This window comes from Prunus avium, chromosome 1 (assembly GCF_965620075.1).
Source record: "Prunus avium chromosome 1, drPruAviu1.hap1.1, whole genome shotgun sequence".
Taxonomy (NCBI): domain Eukaryota; kingdom Viridiplantae; phylum Streptophyta; class Magnoliopsida; order Rosales; family Rosaceae; genus Prunus; species Prunus avium.
The window spans coordinates 52382709-52394455 of NC_142284.1; the positions used below are offsets into that span (position 1 = coordinate 52382709).

General features: G+C 36.1%; 1 protein-coding gene across 1 annotated transcript; it reads right to left on the minus strand.

Moving 5' to 3' along the window:
* Positions 1-57: 57 nt before the first annotated feature.
* LOC110761248 (DNA topoisomerase, type IA, core) lies at positions 58-10652 on the minus strand. Its single transcript, XM_021963683.2, has 22 exons — positions 10456-10652; positions 9264-10034; positions 8759-9177; positions 7859-8513; positions 7110-7196; positions 6168-6214; positions 5745-5854; positions 5517-5617; positions 5273-5365; positions 4645-4728; positions 4472-4555; positions 4253-4321; positions 3890-3949; positions 3403-3474; positions 3041-3148; positions 2876-2952; positions 2612-2695; positions 1880-1991; positions 1666-1755; positions 1211-1276; positions 1008-1112; positions 58-671 (listed from the first exon to the last, which is right to left on the minus strand). Exons 1-22 carry the CDS (start codon positions 10576-10578, stop codon positions 543-545), a joined length of 3546 nt encoding a protein of 1181 aa, XP_021819375.1. The 5' UTR covers positions 10579-10652; the 3' UTR covers positions 58-542.
* Positions 10653-11747: the final 1095 nt, after the last annotated feature.

The window sequence follows — 11747 nt, forward strand, 5'->3', positions numbered from 1 at the left end:
GTTTTCATCACGCCTAAAATTACCAAATATCCACTAATTGCAAATGGGCTCTCTGACTTCCATGGAACCATATCTTTTTTATTTGAATCAAATGTCATAACTCATAAAAATATATCAAAAATTGAACTTACACACTTTACAAAGATGCGATTTCATGCCGGCGACTTAAATCAAGCCAATGATGAACTAGTTTATAACCTCAAATTTGGAACATGGCTAAACCTTTTGGCCAAACATTTGACCTAGCTACCAATTACAAGTTAAACTTAATACTGTTTAATCCCTCACACTAATGTTTACGACACCGAAATCTTCTGGGCGTATAGTAGAGACTACAAATGCAGGTCAGTGCACCGATTTAGGCCATTTCTTTTGCAGTACGAAGGATACACACTTCTCAGTTTGCTATCGGAAGAATGCCAGCACCCATTTTGAGTTGAATCACTTCGAGGGGGAGAATAAGTGAATGTTCATACAAATTCAATTGCAAAAGGTCATTGTCATCATAGGAAGGGGTAGCACTTCTGTATAATGAAGCAAGGCTACACGGCTTCCAACATGACTTCTTCTTCAACCTTTGGTTTGCTCTTAGGTCGACCGGATCGTCTTACATTACTGCTTGACAAAAGCTCCAAAGCATCTTCCAGGGTGATTTCACTGGGTTTCTTATTCTGCATGTGTAATGAAGATACCCAACTTATTAAATTTGGTAAGGAATAAGAATTGCTGAAATATTCGATCTCAACTCTTTGACAACAGAATTCTGAATGTATAAAGTTAAATAAATGATCTTATTATAGTTCCGTTGTGGTCTTAAATCTATATAATAATGGGATCAAACCGATACAATATGCATTGTGATCCAAAGAGATTTCCTCAAAGAAATGGAAGGAACATGTATCACATGTGGAAAATCTAGTTGGATCTCCAAGTTTTTCCTCGGAGAAAAACATTTAAACTATTAATTACTATTGCTATAAACCAAGCTCGTATTTTAACTCCATTACCTTGTAGACCTTAGGAACAGAAGCAATTGTGCGCCGATGTCTAACTGCAAACCCAACCCTTGCCACCTTTATAATCACCGGTTGCCCATCCTCTGGATGGTTACCCTGAAATGAAATTAAAACACATATACAGAGAGCAAGAGAATGAGTTCAACAATGATGAAGAGGAAACAGAACTCAGCAAAGTAAAATAGAAAACAAACCAATGTCACAGGATAGCGCATTAACTCCAGAGCATCTTCAAGGGTAATTGAACCCACATCCTTTATCTGAAAAGTGATTCCATGTAAACATAAAGATTACAGATTTCAAATAAAAGCATGGTGCATCTGCCATACACAGTGAGCACACAAAGAAAAAAAAGTAAAAGGGTTGGTAAAATTGAACCAAGATTTTCTCTTGGGTAGGCATGGAAATCTTTGTTAGCACATGAATGAACTCGTATAAATCACATGCAAGCATACAAGCACATACATACTTAACTATTATGAATATGGTTTTAACAGCATTATTAAAATCAACTCCAATAATGGCAAGAAGATGTGTAGATAAACATCTCAAAGATCCGCATCAAACCAAACAAAAGGAAAAAAAAAAGTATCATATAAAACCAGAATAAAAAGTTCCAATGTTTAGTTACAGTGTAACTTTTACATACATGGGATACAGAGGCTCTTTTAGGTGAGTTTCCCTTCCTGTCTTCACCAAGTTGTACATAGGATCCATATGGACCATTTTTCAAAAGAACCTGAAAGAGGACATACATTTTTCTTTAATGTAGACATAACTTACAATAATAAATAAACTCAAGCAAAGCTAAGGCTCAAGTGGACCCTAAACCAACTATAGAAATATCAGAATTCAAAGCAAACCTTTTCATTGGAACCTGGACTAAGACCTAGCACTTTTGGTTCCTCCACACTGCTGTTCTTCGGAGTACTCTCTTCTTCTTCATCATCACCATATAATGTCTTAGCAATGTACCTATTTGCAGCAACCAAATGAACATTGATAACTTATGGATGGTGATTTTTCTTTCGCTACAACTAGGACAAATTTAGAGCAACAAAACGCAAGTTAAAATTATAAGAAAGCTCTGCTATTTCCATTGCCTAATGTTATAGTAAGGAGCCATGTCAGATAACTGAAAGACATGCAAGTTGAAATTACAAGAAGGCTCCGCTAGTTCCATTGCCTAATGTTATACAAAGGAGCCATGTCTGATAACTGAATCTTTCTTTTCACTGTAAGCGACCTGGAAAATAACATAGGGTTCTGTTCACTGTTCTAAAGTTTAGGTGAAATCCCCTTTCAGGGTCTATTGAGGGCCAGGGCTTGCTAGAGGGACAACCATTGTGGTTGTGTATGTTGTTTGCCATTCCATTAGAATTGGCTTGCCAACTTTTCATATATATGTAGGCCCATGGGCAATGGCCAAACAATGAAATTGACCTTTGACCGATACTGTGATGTTTCCTTCTGTATTTTGTTACTTGTTCTATTCTTTGCATTGGACCGTAATTGTAGTGCTACCGGCAACACTAGGATCAAATGACCATATTGCCGCACATGCATGAGATTACACCATAGCTTTTCATACTCACTTGCACTTTGGGTGTTGATCACAACCAATAAAATAGCCTGCACCGAACCGACTCACTTTGAAAATCAAATTGCCTTCCATACAACTGAAACATGTACAAGTGAAGATTGTAATATGTATTAGAAACGGTGCTCAAGAAAACAATTTCAGTGTGCAGAAGAGTAGATAAGCCATCAAAACAGCATCCCAGAATCAAATCTGAACTGCAGAAAACTTAATGAGAACTAGCCATATCAAGAAGAATTTCATTAAACTATATGCATACCATGGGCATGTCCTGCTTTGATCAGGAAGAGAAGCAAACAAGAAGTCTCCAAATTTTTTTTCCATCATCTTCTCCACCTGAGAGATTATATGGCTATGAATACAAAAGTTCCTATAAGGATATTTTACGAAAAGAAGGTTATGTTTAACGAAGACTAAACCTTACCTGATGAATATGAACAGTACTGGTACGGTCACAATAAGCGCTGAATCGGGTCCAATAATCTCTAAGGAGGCCCTTCCATTCAGTTAAGCCAGCAGAGACATTATCAAGCTGGTGAGAGACATAAAGAAGTCAATCACCAGTAAAAAAAATGTTCGGGTAATCAAGTACATCAAATAGTTAACAATGGAAGATGAACAGTATTGCTTGATTGAGCCCAACATATATCAAAATCATGTGGCTACAGCAACCAAATGAAGAAACTATTTTAGGCAATGGGAGAAAGATTATACAAAATATTTTCTTTTTCGTGTTGAAAGTAAAGAAATTTTTATTGAAAAAGATTATATTCAATATAGATTTACCTCAGTCTCCATATCAGCAGTAAAACTATAATCTGTGACCTCGGAAAAATGGTGGCAGAGAAATGCTGACACCTAAAGGTAACCAGAACAATAAAATAAATTGAGTGGCTGAATGGGATGTCGAAGTATCTCATGGACACAAGAGTAAAATGTTAAACATGCTCTTCAACTAAGAATTACTGATAATTTAATGCAAAACACAACAGTAAGAGAAGTGTAAGAAGAAAATTAATTATAAAGGGAACAAAAAAAAATAACAAAACCCCACAGATACAACCATCTAAAAGTTTTGATAGGAAATACAGAATAAAAACTGGGATGAAAAGTAAACCAATAAACCAGGAAATAAATAAATAAATAAGCACCAGTCTGTTCGAAATAGAAAATTCCACATAACAATGGACTTGCATGTAGCCACAAGGGAACATGTAAAGATCTTTTCTATTTCTCTAATGTCCATAAAACCAGAAGGAATGCAAGAACATACCATACGACCACGAAATTCTGGATGTAACACACGGCTTTTCACTGTCACATAGTTTCTATCCTGGCACCACAAATAAATGAGAAATCAAAATATTGTTAAGTTATAAATCGAAGTAAATTAAGACTTTTGCACAGATGGCTGTTAAGAGACAAATTTATTAAAAATTAAGACATCATTCTCAAGAGCATGCTTATTGTGATGATATGAGATAACTTACCAGAATACATGTTGAAACTACTAAAAAAGGGTTCTCAGGATATGAGATAGAAATAACTCAAGAAATTGCGCTTACTTTCGAACAGAAGAATACATTAGAAAAATATAATCAACGAAAAACCTGGCTATGTGAACATCATCACATACCTGTAAAACTTTCAATGTGCTTGCATAAGTTGAAGGTCTTCCAATCCCAAGTTCCTCCAATTTCTTAACCTTATAGCACACAAAACCACAAAGGTCAGAGAACCAAAGCTAAACAGAAAAGAAGTACACAATTTGAACTCGAAAATTTAGTGTGAGCACTAAAAATAAAAAAGGAGTTCAAACCATGTTCTGGTATAATGAAAAATTATAAAACTTTACCAATGATGCCTCAGAGTAGCGTGCAGGAGGTTGAGTGTGGTGCTCCTTGAGTTCCACTTTACCAACATATAATGGATCCCCACGCTGCAGATTTTAATAGTTCATCCAATGCAAATTTTACCAATAAAAATTAATTTCTGATGAAATTGAACAGACTTGGAGTCGAAATTTACCTTCAAGGAATTAAGAAGTCCAAAACTTTCATTACGACTGTTCCCTTCATTTTCTTTATACTTGACTGCTTGAGCTTCCACGTCCTAAAATTATAAATTAGACATATTGGACAATCTCACATAAAAGCATGCAACCAATTTAAAATAGGCTATATAGCATCAAATGAATCACATGAAAGTGAAACTATATGAACAAGAGGCAATTTACTCTCCAAACCCTGACATAAAAACTGCCTTTTAAAAGATGAATAAAATTACAAAGATGTGGATTTGTAAAATTTCCAATTTAGATCCAATGACTAATAGATATGATGAGTTCAAGATATCCAAAGTTCAACTCACATATAAACTCGTAAAAGTAGCAATGTTTTGAAATATCATGGGCATTAAAGCCCATTTTATAAAGAAAAACATATCAAAATTCATTCTATAACTTGGGAATATTAAGAAGATTTTGTTGTTTACCAAAATAAAATAGCAGATTCAGTTTATTAATTAAGGATTCCCATCAGTTTCAACCACACATAATTATGAAATTGCAAACTGGTACAATTGTGGCACTCCAGCCAAACGTATATGCACATTTTATGGTGTTTACAACCATACTAAGATGGAAAATAGATTATACCTCAAAGACTGCCTGATATCCAAGGAACTCAACCCTTGAGCATGAAGATCGGAAAACAATGGACTCGCCCGCATTTCCAATATCAAGTTGTATCTGGTAAGATTGATGGGGCAAATAATTAGGCAAGAGATGGTGGATTTGCATTACATACATATGACTGAACATAAGAACCAGGATATGAGAAAAAGTCAACAAGTTAATGCATTTTCTATTTGAGAAAAAGTCAACAAGTTTACATTCTAACCTGCTCAATTGTAGCGGGCTCCATTTGACATGCCACTGTCCGACACCAAATAAGAGTGTATAACTTCAATGAATCTTCATCAAGCATCCCACGGAACAAGGCTAAATGCCAAGGAGAAAATTTTATGGTCAATTCACTTGAAAGAGACTATCAAGAGATGAAATGAACATCTACAAAACTTGCATTAGAAAAATGTAGAAATTATCATATAGCATGCAGAATGTTTACATGGCAATCTTCGAACATCAGTTGGTCTAATCGCTTCATGGGCCTCTTGAGCATTCTTCACCTTTTTAAAAAATTTGCGTGGACTTTCTGATGCAAAATTCTGTCCATACCTGCATCAAAGGAATATTGTTTGTAAAGGACACAAACAAACATAGAGATCTGAAAAAATATATTAGAATATGACAAATCAGATTTCCATGCAAGCAAAAAAGGTCTAAGTTTTAAGTTGTAGGGTGACAAAAACATAAAATATATTAGAATAGTAGTGGATTGAACAAACATTTGAAACATGGGCAACTTGTTCAGGACCCTGGGAAAATGAACTTGTATTTATTAATTCATAAAAACCTATTTATAAATACAAGTTCAATTAAATTCAAATTACAAATAAATAGAAGTAGAAATGACATTTATCTCCAGCACCTTTGAATTACCAAGGAGCGCACATCCTTACAGGCTTCATCAGAAATCTGTAGAAATTAAAAACAATAGGTATTAGAAATAACTAACGAATCTCAACCTCATTTAGACATGAATAATATAGGCTCAAAACCATGGATCTTTGAGGCAGTGTAAATCATGTGCACATAAGAAGACAATCAGCATATAATAAAGTATGAGCTACCATAAAAAAGAAATGCAAGTACAATTATATATTGAAGCAAACTCAACAAATGAAAATTAGCAGCTTCAAAACACTTATACTCGCCCAAGGAAGCTCATGCTTTTACATTATGCAGTATAAAAGATACCAATGTGCAATTGAGCAATTGAAAACACAAGACAAGGATACCCATTCTGCATGAGCATTTCAATTAAGTTCTGAAAATAATTAATTAGAAAGAACAATGTTATAATCAAGTAAAAAATTTATTTCAAAGTTGTCCTTTCACATTAGACATTTAAAAACACAACATGTAACTCAAAAAGATGCTTAGTAGGTCAAAAGCACTCTTACAAATTAGTTGAAAGCACCAAGTGGATTTCTCTTTTACGTAAGACCAATAAAATAATTGTTCTTAATGCAGCACACAAAGGAATTTTAAACGATATAAAAAAATATTAAGTAAATTAAAGCAACCATATACAGTACAAGCCTTGAAGGGGATGAGATGAATTTAAAAATCAGTTGATTAAAAAATTTATAGAAGTATGCAGTTACAGTTACTTGAAAACCAAAGTGAGTTAGAATCTAACGAAAAGTTAGAAATTCAGTATATTCAGAGGTCATTAAAAACTAATCACCCAAAGAGAAGGCAATACAAATGTGCAGAAGGAACCCAGCCACCAAAATCATCTGACAGACAACAAGAAACTTAATGAACTAATACGCACTAATATTCATGCAGCCAAAGTGATACCTACGTGTAGTCCATCTGTTCTCATGTATGTGATCAAACCCGCTGCCTTACCATCAGATAATTGAACCCCCTCATAAAGTTTCTGTGCAAGCTGCATGCATAATGTAACTTCCATGAGCCACATACATATTCGAAAAGCAAAAAAACAAAAAATCTACACCTACCAATTCAAAGCATGAAATCAAAAGGCCAACTGAATTAAAGGACAAACTACTGACTAGAACAGTAGAGGAACGTTGAAAATAAATAACAACTCTTCCTGGTTATGAAATATGTTGCACCAGGACTACATGTGGTCTTGCACTTCCGATTAAGAAAAAAAATCAGAACAGAGAATTCACCATTAGGCTGGTTTTGTTTTGAACAGAGGTCTTTCTGCAGGAGAGGGTGGGGGGGGTGGTTTGAATGAGCAATACTGCCCAAATAACTGGTTATGGTAGATAACACTCTTAAGAAGTTTATGACTTTATGTGAAGATAAACTAAAGCAGAAAGACAAACAACAATGTCCGAAGTGTACCCTTATAGTCATACAACATTCCATATGAACTGGATCAGTCAAACAGCCATTACACATATGAAGATCAAAGTTGATCAACAATAATAGGCAAAAATATCCTCAACAGCATACGAAACGAACCAAAAGCTAATAAAATACATAACTATTCCGAAGCAATGATAATAATTTAATTAAATGTAAAATTCAATTTTAGCTTAAATGGAAATCAGAAGATAAAGGCCCCCAAACCCAAACCTTCATTGTATATGCTGCACTGAAATGTAATTTGTTTGCCGCATCCTGTTGAAGTGTTGATGTTATATACGGTGTGGGAGGATTCTTCCGCATTTTGTTTTTCTTAGAGCTGACCACTTTAAAATTTTGTGAATTAATCTGCTGTTCAATTTCTTTTGCCTCGGTATGAGAGCCAATAGAAAATTGATTTAACTTTTTGGAATCAAAATGGGTCAAGTGCGCTGAGAAGTCCGGGGCATTTACTGATGAACCCGGTTCTTTTTGGTTCAATTCAATCTCAGCAGTCCAATATTCCTGCTGTTTAAATTCATCAATTTCCATTTCTCTGTCACATAGAAGAGCCAGTGCAGCGGATTGGACTCGCCCTGCAGACTGGCAACCTGGTAGTTTCCTCCATAACAGTGGTGAAATGTTAAATCCAATCAAGTAATCAAGAGCACGTCGTGCAAGGTAAGCATGGACCAAGTTTTCATCGATTTCCCTTGGAGCTTGCAGAGCACTTTTGATAGAGGTCTCAGTGATTTCATGAAAGACAACCCTTGCTACATTAATATCTTCACGTAAAGCATCCTGCTGTTGCAGCATCTCAATAATGTGCCAAGCAATAGCCTCTCCTTCACGATCGGGATCTGATGCAAGAATAAGATTTTCTGCACTGATGAACAAGGTAAACAAATAAGAAAATTCAAAAAACATACCCCAAAAATTGAAAATAAAAAATAGAAATGCTTAAGTTACTGAATTCAATATCAGTACTATACACCAGCATCCTAGATTAGAATGAATGCCCGCAAAAAACGCATCACATTAGTATCCAACCATATAGGGAACCTTAATAGCCTCATAATCACAGTTGCTTAAGGCCAATTGGACGTGAATGAAAATGATAAAGAACCATACCCAGTTAGTGCAACCTTTATGCTCTTAAGATGAGTCCAGGCAGCAGATGGAACTTCCCACACCATGCTAAAATCATCATCAGGCCTTACAGATCCTGACCTAGCAGCCAAGTCCCTTACATGACCATAGCTAGGCAGCACTTCAAACATATCACCAAGATAACCCTGAATAACCTTTGCCTTTGTAGCAGACTCCACAACCACAACAGTTCTCCCAGTCGCGGGGTACAGCTGCTTCAGTGTCATTTTTCCTTGAGGTTTCACGTTGCCCATTTTTTGTGGTATATGTTTCTGGGGTGACTTGGAATCTGAAGTTATAGACTTTCCCTTTCTACTAGAGTTCCCACTTTTCTTCTTTGGCTGGGGTTTTGTTGAAGAACCATCACTAATTTCTACAGGAGCTTTTCCCGTGAAATTCAACTGAAAGACTGCAGTGTTAGTTACAATAGTGCAATGTAAAAATAAGATTCAATCCTAATTCTACTTGAAAATTTATAGTTGCTGACCTCTGAATCCTGTGCAGATTTTTTGCCACTTTTGGTACTACCAGATTTCTTTGTTTGAGAAGTACCTTTAGAACTTTGTGTCGCAGCGGCTTCTGCTGGGGCATTAGCAGCAGAAATTTGTTCTTTAGTCTTCTTGCCTTTCGACCTCTTTTTTACTTTGACTTTAGGGACCTGGTTATCATTGATTATAGGCGATTTTGAAAGGAAAGACCCCAGTTTTCCATCTCCCTTCTCACTTATAATCTGCTGTTCAGTTGAAGCTTCTACATCAACATCTTTGGAGATGCTAGAAACGGTAGCTTCATTTTTGCTTTGAGCCGCTAATGCCTTTTCCCTTTTCCTCCGTTTACTGAGCTGTTTGAAAAAAGATGTACGTACAGAGTACTTGCCATTTTGGGCACCAACACTCTCTAATTTGCTTGTCACATGTGGAACTTGAGAAAAAAACCTCTTGGCAAAACCTCCAATGCTATAATTAGCTACACTTAATCTGCAACTACTTCCGAAAGACCCGCGACTGATAATATTACCAGGGCCCAAAGAACTCAGGGAACCAGGTTTTAAATGAGAAAAAGCACGTTCAGACCCATCACCACTTCTTCTGAAAGAATGAAAACTAGGTCCAACCTTTGCAGGGTTTATCATGATCATGCAAGAAACTCCAGATTTTTTTAACTTAAGCTGAGAATAATTTCTGTTTTTACTTGCGGTCAAAATCGGGGAAGATGGCAAGCAAGCGCATGGGTAAGTCTCAAATGCCCTGCACTGCAACTGTGAACACCAATTGCACACATTAGAATAAGATTTTCAGAGAAACAGCATACGTAAACAAATTGTGAACACGCAATTGGCACAAGCACACACATTCACACACAAAATTTGACAAATATCCCATGTTGCACTAGCTTGAATGTAGCACATTTAAGAAAACCCAATGAAAATCTACGCTTAATATTTGTATTAGTCGCTAAGTTAGCCCAGCCAATGTGAAAAAGCTACAGACTTGAATGTCCCAGCAACCCAAAACAGACCATGGCTTTAATTACAGCTAGAAATAGTATCATCATTTCGGGCTTTTAAGGAAGTTGTCCTCTGGGAAATGCAAGAAATTGAAGGAAAATCAAAGATGAAAATAAAAGAAAATGATTGATGTTTTACTAATCAAACAACAAAAGAAACGCAAAGTGGGAACCTTAGACATGGAGCGGCGGAGTCGCAGAGCTGAAGAAGCTAACGTGTTTGAGCAAACGAATGAAGAAGCAGAGGAAGTGGGGGCGGTCAATGATAAGGTCCTTTGAAAATGAATCATCGCCATACCAGTTTCATTTGCTTGACGCAAAGATAAGAGAGTTTTCGAAGGGTGAGGCTATAAAACGAAGAGGGTTTTTGAGGGAGGGTTTTAGGGCATGTTTCAGACACTTGGTAATGGTCCGGGTACGGGCCTCCAAATTTGATCCGGTAGTTAATGGCCCATTATAAACTTTAGATGGGGTGGTGTTGTATTGACAAAAATGACCCTGAAACCCGACCCAAAAAAATACTCTTAAAAAAAGTCATGAACAACACATATAACCGAAAATTTGACGAATTGGACGGCATAGGTGACATTGATGTGCGGATTAAAATGTAGAGGACAACATTAATCGATTTTAAACATTGGGGACCAAAATGATGACTTTTGAAAACGTCATATACCATTGGTAATGGAAATTGTAAATTTTAAGTACTCACTTTTTTTCTTGGACTTGTTGTCTTGTATTTTATTATTTTGTAAAATTTTTTTTTGTGAGGAGAAACGATAGTGATTTATTGATAGGAAGAGAACCAAGATTACAGAATGGTCCAGCAATACCTCAAAGGTTAGATGAGTTACTCTACGCATAAGGAAACGGAGTAGAGAAAACCCCTCACCCTAATAAGCTACCCGTACAAGTTAACGGTTACAATTCTCAAACAAGACATTAGAAATAAAATATGGGGGTTCTTCAAATCAAGTTAGAGAAACTCCAATATGCAAGGTGAGTCTTGTATTTAATTATGATATCATTTGACATGCAAGATTGGATTATCTTTCCAAATAACACTAGATTTTATAGCTCTCATCTCAATCCTATTGAAACTTGGAACTCAAACCCAAATCCAAAATTATGACCCTCCAAGTCACAAATTTTGAAAACAATTGAATCTTGAACTTCAACCTTTAACCTTTGAACTTGAACTCTCACCCTTAGGGTCAGTCCTGGATTTTTCAAGGCCCATATATATATATACAAAAATAAAAAATAGGCCCGGGGCAGTAGCACTGACTGGCCCTGGTTAGGACCGGGCCTGCTCACCCTTGCACTCAATGTTGTCCTCAAACTCAACCATCATACATATTTTCATACACAAATCTAAATCCAAAATTAAACCCAATTTGAATATGGATCGAAAATTTCATGCCAAATTCTTGATTCTTGTTGGCACTAAAAACTGGACAGATGG

Coding starts and splice junctions, on each gene's coding strand:
- LOC110761248 (XM_021963683.2), bottom strand. CDS start 10,578: ATGGCGATGATTCATTTTCAAAGGACCTTATCATTGACCGCCCCCACT. Junction 4,322..4,471: donor GCTACTCTGAGGCATCATTG/GTAAAGTTTTAT, acceptor GTGTGCTATAAG/GTTAAGAAATTGGAGGAACT. Junction 2,696..2,875: donor CAAAGCAGGACATGCCCATG/GTATGCATATAG, acceptor TACATGTTTCAG/TTGTATGGAAGGCAATTTGA.